General features: G+C 45.8%; 1 protein-coding gene across 3 annotated transcripts in view; it reads left to right on the forward strand.

The window, feature by feature from the left end:
* PRKG1 (protein kinase cGMP-dependent 1) overlaps positions 1-17505 on the forward strand; it is a 358167-nt gene that overhangs the window by 259855 nt on the left and 80807 nt on the right. For all 3 annotated transcript variants that reach the window (XM_033066125.2, XM_033066123.2, XM_033066126.2), the window contains exons 6-7: positions 7216-7293; positions 10992-11086. In XM_033066125.2, the coding sequence (XP_032922016.1) occupies positions 7216-7293; positions 10992-11086 (173 nt within the window). The remainder of the gene's footprint in view (positions 1-7215; positions 7294-10991; positions 11087-17505) is intronic.

A 17505-nucleotide genomic window follows, 5' to 3' on the forward strand; every position in this document is an offset into this window, starting at 1 on the left:
CATCTCTCTGCTCTCTTAATCCTTGAACTCTTTGAGTTCTCCCTCTTGATCTTTGAGGTTGGTCTTGACCTTTTGCCTTCTTCACCCCCCTCTGTATCTCTCAACTTCCCAGCTTCCTCAGCATCCTCTCCTTCCCCCATTTCTCATCCTCCCCAAACTCTTGTTTCTTCTTAGCAGATGGTTGTTAAAAAAGAGAAAAGTTTGAAGCACAAGAAATCCTCACCCACACAGGCCAGTTCCTTCTGTCCAGCCAGTGCCGGGGCATTCCAGGAATGGCAGAAGGAAAGGTCCAGGAGCTCCTCCCATCTTGTGCACCTTGCCTTTGGAAAGAAAGAACCTGGGCCAAACATCAACCCTTATCCACCTTGTTGCCTTTTAATTATCCCTGAAAATTGCATTCAGTGAGTGTTGGGTTGAAGTCCAGTAGAATGTAAAAGAAAGGGGATAAAATCACAGTCAAAAGGACAATGTCATGTTTTTCCAGACTAGGAGATTAAACCACTGAGGTTTATCCTTAGTTTATGTCCTTCTCCTTAGCACTGCTTGGTTTAGAGAGCTTCACAGATGAGCCATGTTTGTTCTATGGCAAACCTAATAAATCCTGTTTGATAGCTCACAAATGCTCCTATTCATCCACTGTTAATCAGCATGAGGAGAGTTCTGTGAAGGTTGGGTGTTCTGGTGTAAAGACCTTGAATTTGATGGTGTAAAAGGAAACCAAACTGCTCAGCTGTGTGCTCTGGGTCATGGAAATGCCAGAGATGTGGAGCTGCTGCTTCTTTCCATGAGAGAAGTCAACCTTCAGGCAGCTTCTGAATTATCACAACTGTAAACAGTGTCTTGTTTACAGCTCAGTGCAAAACACTTGAATTCCTGGTGGAAATCTGGGTTTCAGGACCAGCAGTTTCACCTGGGGAGTTGTCAGAATTGGAAAAATCACAGTTTGGAGATGGCCTTTTGCTCTCAAGTGGAACGTGTTGAGTTTCTGCCTTCCACAGTTTCCATTTGTGTAACTTTATTCCCATCTCCTGTCTTGTCCCAGCAGCCCAGCTGAGAGAGGGCTGGGTACAGCTCAGTTTGTGGAGGTTTTTTTGCCTTTGGGACACTGAAATGGGAGGAGGGTTTGAGAAAAAGGAAGAGCAGGAGGGTGCCAGCCCTATCTCCTTCCCTCCTATTCACTCTCAGCACACCACAGGGAAATGCAGACACATGGAACAGGTGCTAAACACCAAAAGAAACAACCAGAAATTAAAGCCATCATTTAACCGAAGAACAAATTAGGAACATTTCTCACATCTTTGCATTTCAGGAACAGCAGGACCCTGTTGTTTATCCCCTTTGGTTTATTCATTTCAGTGTGTATCCCATGGATTAGGTGGAGGCTGTACTTGCTTTTTCTTCAATGAAATAATTGTTGAATATCGTTTTTTTACTGTCCCCATACATCCTTTTAGATTACTTTTCCCTCGAGCAATCCCTGTTTTTGAGCCCTCAGAAGCAGAGATTATATCTTAATATAATACAGATTTTATCTTGATATGACCTCTGTCGAGGACAGATGAACTCATTGTGGGGAGTCATCTCTTAAATCATAGTTTAGTTTTAAGCAGTTACTCTGGGACCAGGGAGTTGGATCAATAACCCTCACGTGTCCCAACTATATCCAGCCCTAGAATTCCAGGATTTATATTATTTTTATTTGCATTATTATACAAATGCAAATTTGTATGTGTATTATTGTATTATTCCAGAAGCTGTGCTGAGTCCATGCACAGGCAACCACTTTAGGAGGCCTTGCTCAGGGGTGGTTTTCCAGGAATTGGAAGCAATCCATAAAGTGCAGAAGGCCCCACAATTGAAGAAGACAGCCAGAGTGTCCAGCTCATTCTCAGGAGTGTTTTCCTCAGCGCTGTCACAGCCCATTAAGGAACCACAGTGAATCAGTGCAGAGGAAATATTTCCCAAAAGGATTGCATAGGGAGAAGGGGTCTTGTCACTGTCACAGCAGAGCTTTTGCTCTATAGTACATACTCAGAGCGCTGGTGGGAGATCAAAGAGCTGTATCTTTAAGGAGGAAGAGTAAGTTTGTAATCCATCAGTATGAAAAATAAAAAAAATGCTGCAGGACATTGCAGCTCAGAGCCAGTTGAGTGAAAATCACAGGATCATGGAATGGTTTGGGTGGGAATGGACATTTAAAGCCCATCCAGTGCCATCCCCTGCCACGGGCAGGGACACCTTCCACTCTCCCAGGCTGCTCCAAACCCCATCCAGCCTGGCCTTGGACATTTCCAGGGATCCAGGGGCAGCCACAGCTTCTCTGGGAATCTGTGCCAGGGCTTCCCAACCTTAAAGGGAACAATTCCTTCCCAATATCCCACCTAACCCTGCCCTCTGGTAGTGGGAAGCCATTCCCCCTTGTTCTGTCCCTCCAGACCCTTGAAAATAGTCTCTCTCCATGTTTCCTGTAGGCTCCCTTCAAGTACTGGAAGGCCACAATTAGGTCCCCTTTCTCATCTCCTTTCTCAATTCTGTGCTCCATAATTATCATGGAATTAATGGCATGAGTTAACCCTCTCTTTCCCTCATCACTGCATCTTCTTCATGTTTTAATTTCCCACTTGTTGCTCTCTAGTTAAGCTGCTGCTTGGGTACTGAGATGCCTTAAGTGTCAAAAATTAGGGATAAATGAGGAGAGGACCGCAAAAGCATAATCCTCCCTTCTGGTTATTTCATGCAGCAGCATTTTTAGATAATCTCTGGGAGTAGGACACACTGTAAAAACAGGGAAACAAATCTGTGTGATTCTTAAAGAGTTCAGTACAGCAGACTGCTGTTTACCCACTTGGTTTTGCAGCAGTTTCAGCAAATAAATATTTTTTTCCATTTTGTTTTGTTTGCATGTCTGTTGTCATTTTAGGATGTTTAAGGCAGCAAATCCTGAACAGGAAAAACAAATCTTCTAAAAGATGCTTCTGTTTGGAGTTTTGCTGACAGTTCTGTGAATATTTTTTAAAGCACCAGCAAAATAACATATTTAGGTTATTTTTATTTTGTTTTAAAAACACTCTGGATGCAATGGGTGGGACATGGAGAAGTGTCATCAAGCCCATGTTGCCATCCCTGGTTTTTGTGGTGCAAACCCAGCTCCAGCTTTGAAGTCCTCGTTTCAAAGCCACCTTTGTGCCTCTACTCCCCTGAGGGGACCTTTGGCACCGTGCTCATGGAGCATTCCAAACGCCCTGTTTCCACCTTTTCCCAAATATTCTCAGCATAAACACAGCAGTCAGAGGCATCCAGGTGGAGAAAAAAGGGAGCTTTTCCTCAAGTTTAACTGTTAGGTTGCTCTCCACAGTGGAGGTTTCTCCATGAGGCCTGGTCCAGCTCAGACGTCTCGTTTTCAGTCAAGGTTTCCCCACAAGGCCTGGTCAGCTCTTAAACATTTCATTTTTAGTCAAGGTTTCTCTGTGAGGTGTAATTGAGGTTTCTTTGCGAGGCCTGGTCAAAGTTTCTCTGTGAGGCCTGGGCAGGCTCTCAGACATTTAAATTTTAGTCAAAGCTTCTCCATGAGGCCTAACTGAGGTTTTCCCTGAGGCCTGATCAAGGTTTCTCCACACAACCCTGTCAGCTCTCAAACATCTCATTTTCAGTCGAGGTTTCTCCACAAGGCCTGGGCAGGCTCTCAGAGATCTCGTTTTTAGTCAAGGTTTTCCCATGAGGCCTGCTCAAGGTTTCTCCGCAAGGCCTGGTCCAGCTCTCAAACGTCTCATTTTTAGTCAAGGTTTCTCCATAAGGCCTGGTTGTGCTCTCAGACACCTCAATTTTAGTCAAGGTTTCTCCACAAGGCCTGGTTGTGCTCTCGGACATCTCATTTTTCGTGGTATTTGGGAGCAGAAGCTCCAGGTGAAGTTTGTGACTGATCAACCAAGCTCAGTGCCCCAAAGTCCTCAGCCAGATGTGAAGGTGGGAAGGTGCAATGGTGATGGTTTTTTGTGTGGTGGGTGTGATGGTGTGTTGGGGACAAAGAAATTAATCACACATTAACTGTTCTGGGATGGATGGATTGGGGTGGTCACTGAAATATGGTTTGTACATTGCTTTGGGTCCTGTATCTGTGGGAGATTTTCAGCTTGGGGAGCATTGGGACTCAAAAAAGTTTATTGTCAAAATTTGGTCCTGTTGGGCCCCACTGTTCCTAATTTTGTCTGTTTTCAATATAAGTTGGTCTCATAAAAATCCAGTCACTCCTGAAGAGCACTTGCATTGAGTATTTCTCCACTCAAAGAAATGTCCATGTCCACTCATTGACATTCTGCATGGGATGAGGGATTTATTAAAATAGGATAGTTGCCTTTTCTAGAGCATAATCTGACTTGATCATGAGATTGGTAGTTCTCCTGTGGGATACCTGGAGCAGGTCATGGAGACCTGTCCATGTCTTACCCTCTCAAATCTTCTGAGTAGGCCTTCTTCTCACCCTCCTCTCCAGCCCCTACCTTTGGTGCTGGGATTTTTTGGATCATTTTAAGTACAATTGACAACAGAAGTAAAAGAAAATAAATCCTGGTATTTTTATAGAAGCTACTCTTACTGGACGAACAGGGATCTCCATGGGAGGCACTTGATGGAGGGCTTCAAAAGGAGGAAGAGCTTCACTGTTGTTCATTTAGGCTGGAAATGTTATTTTGTGAAAGATTCCAGCTTCTCTATACGCTGAGGGACAGGATGAGATGAAATGGCCTCAAGCTGTGCCAGGGGAGGCTCAGCTTGGACAGCAGGAGGAATTTCTGCATGGAAAGGGTGCTCAGGCCTTGGCAGGGGCTGCCCAGGGAGGTTTGGAGTCCCCATCCCTGGAGGTGTCCAAGGAAGGGCTGGAGGTGGCACTCAGTGCTCTGGGCTGGGGACAAGGTGGGAATGAGTCACAAGGTGGAATCCATGGTCTTGGAGGCCTTTTCCAAGCTCAGTGATCCTGGGATTCTGTGAACTTTTGCCAAAACGCTTCTTCAGAGATCTTTGATGGCAGCAGAGGTACCTGAGGAGGTATTGCTGCCTCTCAAATGAGGCTAAAAGCAAGAGCCTTGTCTTTATTTCCACTTCCACATGCCCTGAGCAAGCTCATGGGCACTTTGCCTGCCCAGGATGTTGCTTTGAGACTGGACAGATAGCAAGAATTCCATCAGAAGGGTGAAGTACACAGATTTATGTTAAAAAACAAGGATTTGAAAGCAGGAGCATTGCTAAAGGATGGGAAGGATGGGTTGATTCAAGCACGAAGAATTGCGGGTGGAATTAGCTGTGAGAGAAATGGCTTGGAATGCATAAACATGAGGATGGGGGTGGCAGGAAGGGCATGGATAGAGGTACCAGTGAGGAGCAGGTCAAGCAAAATGAAAGCTCTGGGCACTCAGGGAAGAACCAGAGGAATGTGACTGGAATGTTGGAAGAAGGACTTGGCTGAGATCAGAGCTCAGTTTAAAAAAGAAGAGAGAAAATGCACTGAAATGAGAGTCAGCATTAGGTGCTTTGAAGCTCAAATTTTTGTTCCTTCTATTCCTTTGGCTGAGTTCTGGGTGGGAAGTTTGGGAAGACTCATGCATGGGAATGGTTAGGATTTGTGGGTGGGAAGTTTGAGAGGACTCATGGGTTGGGAAGAGCTATGTGTGGGAATGATTGAGAAGAATTAGGGATGGAAATGGTTGGGTGAATTTATGGGTTGGAAGATTGGAAGAACTTATGGGTGGGAATTGGTTACAGCAACAGGACTGAGACTCAGTTCTGCAGTGGTTGGTGCAACACCAAGAAATGACCTTTTAGGGAGCAAGTTTATCCTGTTCAATTGCCCAAAAATCATACAAAAATCACCATTAAGGTATCTAATGAATATGGACTACCTGTTGTAAATTTGGAAGTCATTAGCCCAGTATTTTCATTAATTAGATTTTTGGATGCCTACAAGATTCCACTTGAGGGGGGGATCTGATCCCTACACCTCCTAAAATCAGGCCCTTCCAAGAAATTGCACCCTGGGTGGTCAAAAACGTGCACCTTAAATCTGGTCTCCAGAAACACCCAACACAAGCACTAAAACTCTGCAAGTTTGTGTTCAGGTCTCCTCCAGACTTTTTTTCCCTCTTTATTCCCATTCCGGCACATGAAAATGGGAAAAGCTGGGGGGGTTCTGTTATCAGTCTGTAAATGGGGTGTAAAGATAAATAAACTCACCTCAACACAACACCCTTGAAAGAAAACATCTCAAACTTAACCAAATTTGAGGATTTGGATTCATTCCCCCATGTTAGCCCCAGTCTTTGCTGGTTTATACATACTTTGGGATTAGAAGAGCTGATGGTGAGTGCAGGGCATTTTTGGGGTGATTTTGTCCCAAATTTGGACTGGGAATACCCAGCACCCCCTGCTCTCCTGGTCATCACTGAAAAATCCAACAGACATTTATCCCAAGGCAGATGCAGGAGAGGTTGGATGGGAAGCTCTTGGCATCCCCCAGCCTGCTGTTGGTTGAATTTGCTGGGGCAGAGCATCTGGGATGAAAACTCTGAGGTTTGGTGGGGGGGTGGGTCTAAATATCAATTAGAAGTCTTGATTTAGAAAATATTTAGGTTTTTTGGTGATATATAAATGCACATTGCTTTTGATGGGGTGACACAAGGGATGAAAATATCTTAACATGTTTAGATGCTAGCACTGATAATGTGACATGAATTTAGCAAGGACTATTCCACAAAGCAAGGCAAAAATTGACAGATTAAACTACTGTAATAACAGGAGAAAAGCAAAACTTATTTGCTGAATAAAGCCCTTGCTAGCAAAGCTGGAAAACCACCAAAACCAACACAAAAAAAAAAGGAAAAGAAAATTTTTACACCAGACTTGTTATTGCAGTTTAGATTGTGTAGCATATTCCCTGTTGGAAATTCCTGTGTCTTGACGTGCTAAAAATGAATTTAGGCTGTGAGGATAATTCATCTGGGCACAGGCTGGCACCAGCACAGCCAGAAGAAAAATGGGCAAGCCACAAATGCTTCCAGTTTAATTATTCTATTCCTTACCACAGAACAATCTTTAAGTCACAGCCAGTGTCAGGCTGGGATAAAAGGGGTCTAGGGTGATGTTCTTGCAAAGCTGCCAAATTATGGGCTGGAGAACAGGATCTGCTTTTGTTTGTTCATCTTCATTTGGTTCCTTTCCCTCTTGCAGACTCACTACGAGAGTGGAGAGTACATCATCCGCCAAGGGGCTCGAGGAGACACCTTCTTTATAATCAGCAAAGGAAAGGTGAGTTCACACCTTCCCAGGGCAAGGGGCTCCCAAAATCCCTCTCCAACCTCTCTTTCTCCCCTCCTGAGACACAAATGTATCAGCACTTGGCATTTAATGGAACTCCTTGTCTGGATCAGGAAGAAAGAGTGGCCTGGAGGGCTGAAAATGAAATCCCCTGCTGGTTTGCACATGTGCTCCCTGGGAACACTTGGGGTGGAAACTGTTGTTGAGTCTCTGGGTAAATGACCACAAGACTCAATTTCTTTGAAATAAATCCTACAATACTTCATGATTTCTTTGTTAGACATCCCCCTTCCAAGGCTGGCTTCCAGGCTTCATTCCCATGGCTCTCTCTTCCTGGCTTCTCCAAATTATAGAAAGACACGGATGTCTGAGCTCTCTCTACAGGGAAAAAAAAGGTCTAAGTTTCTCTTCCTCTGCTCACAGGGAAAATATTTTTGACCTCTTTTTCCCATAAAATGCTGATGGGATTTTATAGACCAAGTTTTTTCCTTTTATTCAACAATTATTTATAATTTTTTAGCCTGCCTAGTGCACTTGAGGAACACTTGGCTTTTTCCATATAGCAGGATGGAAATTTTGGAGGGAATGCACAGTAATTTCCAGCTGCCAACTCATTGTCCACCATCATCTTCCACTTTCTGGGAGCCAGTCTTCATTGCAAGGCAAAAAATGGTCTTTTTCAGATTGATAAGAATGTCATGGAGAAGTTTTTGAAATTAAGCTAATCATAGCCTGCAGAAATCCTAGTTTGTTGGTTTGATGCCCTTTCACCTCCCTTCGCTCAGAAATAATATTCCCTCTTTTCCCAGAGTATGGACAATCATGAGCCAAGCTTGAAATCCTTTTTCTTTTGCCATTTTTTCATGGGCAAAAATACTGGGATGGTGCCTCTCCCTCCCATGCTGAGTGTTTGGAGACATGCAGCTGCTGAGGCATTTGCCTCACTTGGTCAGGTGGATCCCATCCCTTCCCAGCAGCACAGAATCCTGGGTGGCCTAGGTGGAAGGGACCTTAAAGGTCATCCAGTGCCACCCCTGCCATGGGCAGGGACACCTTCCACTATCCCAGGTTGCTCCAAGCCCCAAAGTCCAACCTGGCCTTGGAAACTTCCAGGGTTCCAGGGGCAGCCTCCCCACTCTCCCAGGGAACAATTCCTTCCCAACATCCCATCCATCCCTGCCCTCTGGCAGTGGGAGCCATTCCCTGTGTCTGTCCCTCCATCCCTTGTCCCTAGTTCCTCTCTGCTCTCCTGGAGCCCCTTTAGGCACTGGAAGGGCTCTGAGGTCTCCCTGGAGCCTTCTCTTCTCCAAGTGAACACCTCCAGCTCTCCCAGCCTGGGAGAGGGCTCTGGAACTGGAAACAACTCCATGGCTCCTCTGGACTCATTCCAACATGTCATCAACCTACACAGAAATGTAAAAACCAAATCCCAGTTGTTGGCTGGCAGCTCTTAACCTTCACCCAGAGGATGGAGGAGACCTCCCATGGCCTTGGCCATTGCTCTAGAGCCCTGGACTCCTCCTGGAGCAGATCCTTGGCTTCGTCCCTGGCCTGTGCTCCTTTATCTTGCTGTGACAGCTGCTGGCCAGGAAAAGGGAACTAAAATAAAACAAGGCATTGGAGACTGGCTAAAAAATTCCCAGACGCTCAGCTGAAGCCTGATGGTTTTTCAGAAATTCCCACAGGGATAGTTAAATCCTGCCCAGTTTTCTCTTCCAAGCTTATTGCTTTGGAAAAGAGACACCAGTGGGTGATGGATGGATGAATGGAGCTGGAGAGAGTTTCATTTTAATGCCTGGTTTAGGATGGATGTAATAATTAATCCATGGTAAGGATAGAGCCTCAGCAGTGGAACATGGAAAAAATGATAATAAAATACAGGATTTTAGAGTCAGTGTGTGCTGCCTGGCACCTGCTAAAGCTGGAGCACATCATCTCCCATGTCCTGTGGTAAAACTTGACCAGGCAGCTAAGTAAGCCAGGAGAATGCTGGCAGCAGCTCCTGCTCCTGGGAGCACACCTGCAGTGTCTGCAGTCAGTGTGAGCAGGATCAGAGAGGGCTCCTCAGGAAATGTCTGCCTTGCCCATCACGTCAGAGTTTCTGGACTGACACAGAATCATAAAATTGTTTGGATTGAAAGCCCATCCAGTGCCACACCATACCATGGGCAGGGACACCTTCCACCATCCCAGGCTGCTCCAAGCCCCAAAATCCAGCCTGGCCTTGGACACTTCCAGGGATCCAGGGGGGCACCCTGTGCCAGGGCCTGCCCACCCTCCCAGGGAACAATTTCTTCCCAATATCCCATCCATCCCTGCCCTCTGGCAGTGGGAAGCCATTCCCTGTGTCCTGTCCCTCCATCCTTTGTCCCAAGTCCTCTCCAGCATTCTTGTACCTTTAGGCCCTGGAATTCTGCTCTAAGGTGTCCCTGGAGTCTTCTCTTCTCCAAGCTGAAGTGAGCAGAGATATTTTTTTATTCTCCTCCTTCCCTGTCAGCTCCATCCACCCCACTTGACCCCACTCCTGAGCTCCTTTAGCGTATTTATTTTAACTTGTTTCCTCAAGTCCTACCAAGCAGAAATCAAAGTGATTTCCAAACATGCTGTGTGCAGGAATCTGTGGAATAATAATGGATGGAAATGGCTCATTCCCTTCTGCTTGGGAAGTGCTGCTGCTCCCTCCCTTTCCTTTATCCAGAGGCAGCATGGGCCTTGCTGTGCTGTTTTCCACCCTTTTCTCTTTAAAATCCACTATGTGGCACCAATTTAATGCAGGTTCCCCACTGGGGGCTGGCTCAGAGCTTTGAACCTTGTAGAAGCCACACTGTCCTAATCCCTGAACACTCTTTACCTGGGATCAGTGGAAGTCTAGGAAAAAGGGCTAAAATCTACAATGATGTTCCCTCTGTTTGTCCAGAGGTGTTCCTGGCTCATCCATCCCACATTCCCTGCCCTTCCATGAGCCAGTGCAGGAATTCAGTGCTGTCTGCTGGTCACTTACCTCTCAAACCCAGTGGTTCTGCCACCCCTTAAAGAGCTGGGAGCAGGTGCAGGCCATAAGTGTTAATGTAATCAGGAAATTACACCGGGATATCACAGAATCCAAAATGATGTGCCTGACACTGACATCTCACCTTTTGGCTTTGGTAATTACCACGTGCAAAAGCTCTGGTTAAAAAGATGAAAAGATTTTGATTTCTGCTCCAGTTGGAGTTGTCCCCTCCCTGAACTCAGGAGAGAACAGAGCCACACTTCATCCTGCAATGCCCCAAACTGGTTCACTTCAATCGTGTCCAAATGATTTGTGTTATTCCTGTCCCTTCAGGGAACTGGGGAATGCTGGGAATCATGTGGAATAAAGGTAACAGAAGCTTAGGCTGTGTTTCTGATAGATGCACAGCAAATCTTTGGAATTTCAGTCTCCTGTGACTGTGCTTGTGCAACCACTCCACATTTAGAGTTAAAACATTCCCAAAATTCCAAAGCAAGTAGGAAAAATCACCGCTCATTTTCTTGGATGGTTGGCTGGTGATGCCAAGGGAAGAGTGCAGGACTCTGGGGAATTACATGGTTCTCAGAGAAGTCTTTCCTGAGAGATCCAGGAGGTGACAAATTCCCCTCTGAACAAAGATGTTTGAGTTGTTAATGAAACGTTCCCTGAATGCCGTGGGGTTTTGGCTTTCCTGCAGGTGAACGTTACCCGGGAGGACTCTCCCAGTGAAGATCCCGTCTTTCTCCGCACTCTGGGGAAGGGGGATTGGTTTGGAGAAAAAGCCCTCCAAGGGTAAGTGCTCCTTATGAAGTAGTTCTTGAATCTTGATATTTTCTCCAGGATTTTTGCAACTTTCAGGTGGTTCTAGCCGTTTGGGAAGAGATTGGAAGTGGATTTATTCTTTTGGAGTCACTGGATTTTTCTTAGAAGGAGGTCCCACCTCAGTGGGAAATGGGCTTGTTCAGCACTTGAACAGCCAAATGTAGACCTTCCCTTGCTTGTGGATACCAAAAATTAATTTATCTTTCTGCTTCCTTCCCCAAACATCCATTGAAAGCTCAAAGGATTTGATTTTTGCAACTCTGGAGTGTTACTCCTTTATGGAAAAGGATAATTGTGGTCATTCTGATGGGGTGGATGGCTGAAAGCAGGGCAGTTTGGGGGATCTAAATTGCTGTGCTGTATTTATATGGGATTTTGGAGGTGGAAACTGGATGTGAGTGAGCACTTTTATATAAATATTTTCCTTTTGGGGATGAGGTAAAAGGAGAGAGGCTGCAAATCCATATTCAACAGGTGTTTATTATAAATATAGGCTTCATTAAGGCAGGAATTTGGGACACTCATTCATCTTCATGACAAACATCTTTTGCTAGGGGCTTATCTGGGTGCTAGAGCTCTTGGGCTTTTTTTGGGATGCTGTGGTAACATGGTCAATCCCTCCTCTACCACCCTTCTCCCAAATAAAAGGTGGCAGAACATTTGGAGGCTGAATTTCCTGGCACTTCTTGGCAGCCAGAGAGGTATAGAGCACAAACCGCAAGTCTATGAATCTCTACCTTAATTACAAAATATTGTGGTTATTGAAGAAATAGTCTTATTTTGATTCCATCCCTGCACAGCCCTGGTGACACAGAGCATCCCCATGGTGGGAATTCCTTGGCATTTCAAATATGGTAGTTTGAGATTGATTAATTTACAATATTTGACTGCATATATTTGAATATTCAGTATAGAAATGGAAACTTAATTATTGAGACAGTGTTCTCAGCATGCAGGGAAAACACAATCCTGCCATCCCTGGAAGTGTCTAAAGCTAGGTTGGATGGGGCTTGGAGCAGCCTGGGGCAGTGAAAGGTGTCCCTGCCCATAGCAGGGGTGGCACTGGATGGGCTTTAAGGTCCCTTCCCACCCAAACCATTCTGTGGTCCTTTTTTTTTTTTTTTTTTCTAGAGAGGTGAATTCCTCCATTCCTCCAGAACCATCCCTCCAGTTTGCTGATAATCACAGGGAGAGTTAAATGGAATAATGTAAAAATAATGTAATGTAAACATTTAGTAGCTCAATAAATTGATAATTAATGAGTTTCTGTGAGGATTGTGTGAGACATCCCTGTTTAGCCACTTGGGAAACCTTTAGGATGATTACACTGCTGTAAAATACAGCTATGGCTGAGAGCTTGAGATAAAACAAAATTTTTACTCTATTTTCCTTCCTTTTTTGTCTTTGATTAATTTTTTAAGACTTTACTAGCGCCTTAGCAATACTTGGAATTCCAGAATGGTTTGGGTTGCAATGGACCTTACAAACCAAGGGATACTTTATTAAAACCTGGTATTTCTTGTGTGTAGAATAAAACAACAGCTACCAATAATTTCTTCATTAGGATAGAAAATAATGCAGAAATGCAGCCCAGCAGGAGCAGGGATAACAAATCCCTCCCAGCAATATGTCCCTGACAGAGCCATCAGGGGCTGATGTGCATTATCCCATTTTCCATGCTCATAGCAGATGGCACCCATTAGTTCCCAGTATCCCATTGCACACCGGCAGAACAAGCCATGAAATGATGATCCACATCCTCTCCCAGGCCCCCTTGTACCTTCCTGGCTAATTGGAGGCAGCAGATGGATAATTTGCAGTCTAGCATGACATAATTTAGGGTGCTCCACAATCAGGTGTTGTTTTCTTCATTGGAAAGAAAATATATCATAGGTCTGGTTATAATAATTATTTCTATCAGCAGGGAAATAAAGACCCTTCAAATCAGCATGGGGAGATAACTCAATGCATCTCAGGTGCTAAACTCAGTAATAACCCAATGTGAATAACTCAGAGTGACTCAGGTACTAAAACTGTCTGATAAATTAGTAGGTGCTGCCTTGCTGGCCTCACACAGCTGGATCTTGCTCCAGAACATCTGGAACACACCCCAGTCCCTTCCAGAGGGATGTTTTGGGAACAGCCATCTATCCCATTGCATGGAAAACCTGATTTAAGCCTGTGGCAGGGAGTCTTGAGACAGAAAATGAGGGGGAAAGAAAAGAGGACAGAGAGCAAATCTTTAGGAAAATGAGGGCTCTGAGCAACCTGGGATAGTGGAAGGTGTCCCTGCTCAAGGCAGGGTGTGGAATGGGGTGGGCTTTAGGGTCTCTTCCAGTTCAAACCAGTCTGGGATTCTATGAATGCCTCCTTCCTGCCACATATTCCATCATATATTGGATTTATACAGGCCTAGTGGTTTGAGTGATGTGGGGTTCATCAGGTTTTGGGATTCAGGAGGAGTTCTGGACCTGGAGCAGGGCAGGGGTTGATGTTTGGAGCGGTGATGAATGGAGCGGGAGAGAAAGGGCTTTGATAGAAATATTCACAGCCTGGTTCATAACACTTTGACCAAACCGACCAAGTCTTGAGGGCCAGCTGGGATTTTATGGTGAGTGCTTTGCTTTTTAAAAAAGAGATCCCTAAACAATCCTGGGCAATGGCAAAAGAGGAAGAATGTGGGTGAGTAGCCCAAGCTGAAGCTGAGTGAGGGCCTCCATAACATAAGTGTGCCCACTGGATGTATTTATGTATAACTATAAATGTGAGGGTGTATCCTACTGAGAAAAGCAATGGGAATGTGGATGAGTTAAACCTACAGGAATAGCACAAAGTTATAACAAACATATTCCACGTTACAGCATGAAAAGAGCAGCTGGCTTTAAGGCTGTTTTATTGCATTTCTAGGGGGAGGTTTTTAATGCTATCTTATTCTGAAAACCGCTGAGTTTGTTCATTTGCCCATGTGGGCTGTCCTGGAAAATAAGGAAGTTACTTGTTCTGTGGGAAAGGATTTGGGGGACACCGAGCTGTCCCTGAGGCAGCAGAGTGTCCTGGGGGTGCTGGGGGACACCGAGCTGTCCCTGAGGCAGCAGAGTGTCCTGGGGGTGCTGGGGGACACCGAGCTGTCCCTGAGGCAGCAGAGTGTCCTGGGGCCAAGGAGGCCAATGGGATCCTGGGCAGCAGGAAGAGCATTGGCAGCAGCTCAGGGAGGGATCCTGCCCCTGTGCCAGCCCTGCAGGCCCCTCTGCAGTGCTGTGTCCAGCTCTGGATCCTCAGCACAGCAGGGCCAGGGAGCTCCTGCAGCGGGGCCAGCGGAGGCTGCGGCGCTGAGGAAGGGCCTGGAGCATCTGGGTGCCCAGGAAAGGCTGAGGGAGCTGGGGCTGTTCAGGCTGGAGAGGAGCCCCAGCTGAGAGGGGCCCTCAGCCCTGGCTGTCCCTGTGTGCAGGGAGGGGCAGAGCAGGGCCCAGGCTCTGCTCCGGGGGCCCAGCAATGGCCCCAGAGCCACGGGCAGGGACTGAGCCCAGCAATTCCCCCTGCACAGGAGGCACAACTTCTTCCCTGGGCAGTGCCCAGCCCTGAACAGATTGCCCACAGAGCCTCTGGGCTCTCCTCCCTGGGGCTGTTGCAGAGCTGTGTGCACACAATGCTGTGCCCTGTGCTCTGGGATGGCCCTGCTGGAGCAGGGAGGGGCCACCAGGTGCCCACTGAGCTCCCTGCAGCCTCAGCCAAACTGTGACTTGTATGAATTATTTTAAGGCATGGCATATGGAAAAGGTGTGGGAATTTGGGAAGCTGTCCCCTCACCATGGTCATGACTGGAACTGCTGGAGGTGAGAGCACAGATGGAAATGCTGGAGGAAGCTCCTGTTTGACACTGAGAGCCCCAGGCAAAGAGTGCCCTTCCCTCATCTTGTTGCTTTGTAAAGACTAAAATACACAATTTTTTGATTGTTTCTCTGCAAAATGTGTTTGTGGCATGTAGGAGGAAGAAGGAATTGTGGTCTTTGGGTTGTGCAGGAGATGCTCTGCCCTGGTGACCCCAGCAGTGATAACTAAGGTGTTGGGACTGATTTATATCTGGTTTTTTGTTACATTCCCGATAATCTGAAAATGAAAATGGTGGTAGCTGTTCCTCATGGGACAACACATCTATTTCCAAGAAAATTTGGGCTATTTCCCATTTACATCTCCGCCTCTGGTAGTTACAAAAATCAGCTCTCCTCTACCTGTCCCAAATCCCTGAGGCGTGATTTGTGGCCTGATCATTTCCTGGAACAATAAAACAATATCCTCAGGTATGGGCAGGAATCACAATGGGCCAATTTCTGTGCTGACCGTTCCAGAAACCTGATGCTGTATTTCCCACCTGGAATAGTGGGAGTGGGATGGATGTTGACATCAGCAACTAGAAAAGCATGGAAATGCACATGGGAAATATCAAATGGAATATTCCAGTCAGGATTGCAACTGGTGCTCTCTTTATTCAGAAATTTGTGTTGGAGCTGAATTTAATGCCAAAAGCTTTTTAAAAGGCTTAGAACAAGACATCAATAAAAGTAGGACTTTGTTTCTTTTTCTTATGGAGAGCTTTTTCTTGAGTCAGACTCCAAAATTAATTGGTTTTTTTTATTAACTCTCCAAGAGGTGCTGGGATCACCCCACTCCTGCTCCTCTGTTCCCTGCTCTAATTCCCACTTTCCTTTTGCTTCCTTCAGTGATGCCACTGCTGGACTCACCTGAGCTTTCCATTGCTCCTTTTCCCAGGGAATAACTGAAAAACTCAGGATTTCTTTCAAAACTTCATAAGTCAAACCTGGAAACCTTTGGGATGCCCCATCTTGCTGCTCTATGACTTGTTCTCTCCAGCTTTTTTCAGGTTTCTTGGCTGTCCTGGAAAGGAGCCCTTCTCCCTTTCCACTTTTTCCTTTTTCCTTTTTCATTTTTCCTTTTTCCTTTTTCCTTTTTTCATTTTTCCTTTCCCCTTCTCCTCTGCAGCTTTTATGGGCTGAATCCTTTTCCAATGTCTTTGAACTGAACTTCCCAGGAATAATGAGGGTTATATTCCATTTTCATGGGACACCTTCCTTGCCATCCCCTGCTCCCACGAAAACCTTCCCATCTGCTGCCCTATCACCCTCATTGTCCTGAATTTTCCAGGGAAAAGAGAGTGGAATGGAGGATTGGAAATATTTGTCCCTCTGGGACACAGAGTCCTGTAGATGTGGCAGGAATTTCATCTCAGGGTAACATTTCCAGAGATATATATAAATAAAACATATATTTGTTCTAGAGGATAAAAATAGGAAAATACCATTGTATTTCCTATTTCTTCAGGGGAAACCACAGCTCCTTCTGTTGCAATCGATGTGCTTTTGGGAACAGGCATCCAAAAACCAAAAAGTGTTGGGAAAGAGCTTGAGAAGCAGCAAAATCCTGGTGTAGGAAAGCATATGGAATTTGTGGTGGGGAAGGGCTGGAAAAATGGGCTGTGGGGTAGAAGGACAATGAGGGAAGGTTCCCTCCTGGGGGAAGCCATTGGTCACAATGCTAAGACATTCCCTATTCCCATTGCAGCCCAGTTTGGAAGAGTAGAAAAGGGAATTAAAAGCAGTTGCAGGGTAGGAATGCAGGTAGGATAATGCAGGATAGTGCAGTTTTCCAGCCAGGAGCTCCATGGAGATGGAGCTGTACCCATATGTAGAGGCCACCATAAAATGGAAGCAGTGCTTCAAGTGTTGATATGCAGGAGAATGAATAAAAACAACCCTAAAGAATGAATAAATCCAACCTTCTAACTCTGGCAAGTTGAGAAGCATTTTTGCCACCCCTGTTGCTAAATAATAAGGGTTTTTTCTATAAACCCAGAGTGTTTTTCCCCTGTTTCCCAACACCTGTGCTCTGTGTGTATCCCATGGACTGTGGATCCAACACATGGTCTCCAAGGACCGGCTGGAATTTTTGTCATCCATTATCTCAGATATTTTTTGCACTTCTTGCAAGCACTGGGTGATCTCACAAGATCTTTCAGCCTTTATTTCCCTTTCCCTGCCAGGGAGGTGGGAGCCCTGATGGATTTAGATCCATTGCCCTGAGGCACAGGAAGCTTTTCCAGGCTTTGGGAAAGCTGTTGGCAATTCCCTGAGACAAAACCCTCCCTTTGGAGGCTTTGGAGGGTAAGAGTTTCAAAGCTGGGACAGCTGCAAGTGGGGAGGCAAAGTGACACCAGGATGGTGTCACCATCTGCTCTCCTCAGGCTGGAGCTCCTCCTGCAAGGATGGCTTGGAGAGGTGGCAGCTGGGCCTTGGAGCAGATTGCTCCCTGACACTCCCCATGGCAGAAATTCAATTAAATGTTGGAAATGTGGCCCTGCCCTTTCCAGGCTGCTG

Source organism: Catharus ustulatus, chromosome 8 (assembly GCF_009819885.2).
Source record: "Catharus ustulatus isolate bCatUst1 chromosome 8, bCatUst1.pri.v2, whole genome shotgun sequence".
In the NCBI taxonomy this organism is placed as follows: Eukaryota; Metazoa; Chordata; class Aves; order Passeriformes; family Turdidae; genus Catharus; species Catharus ustulatus.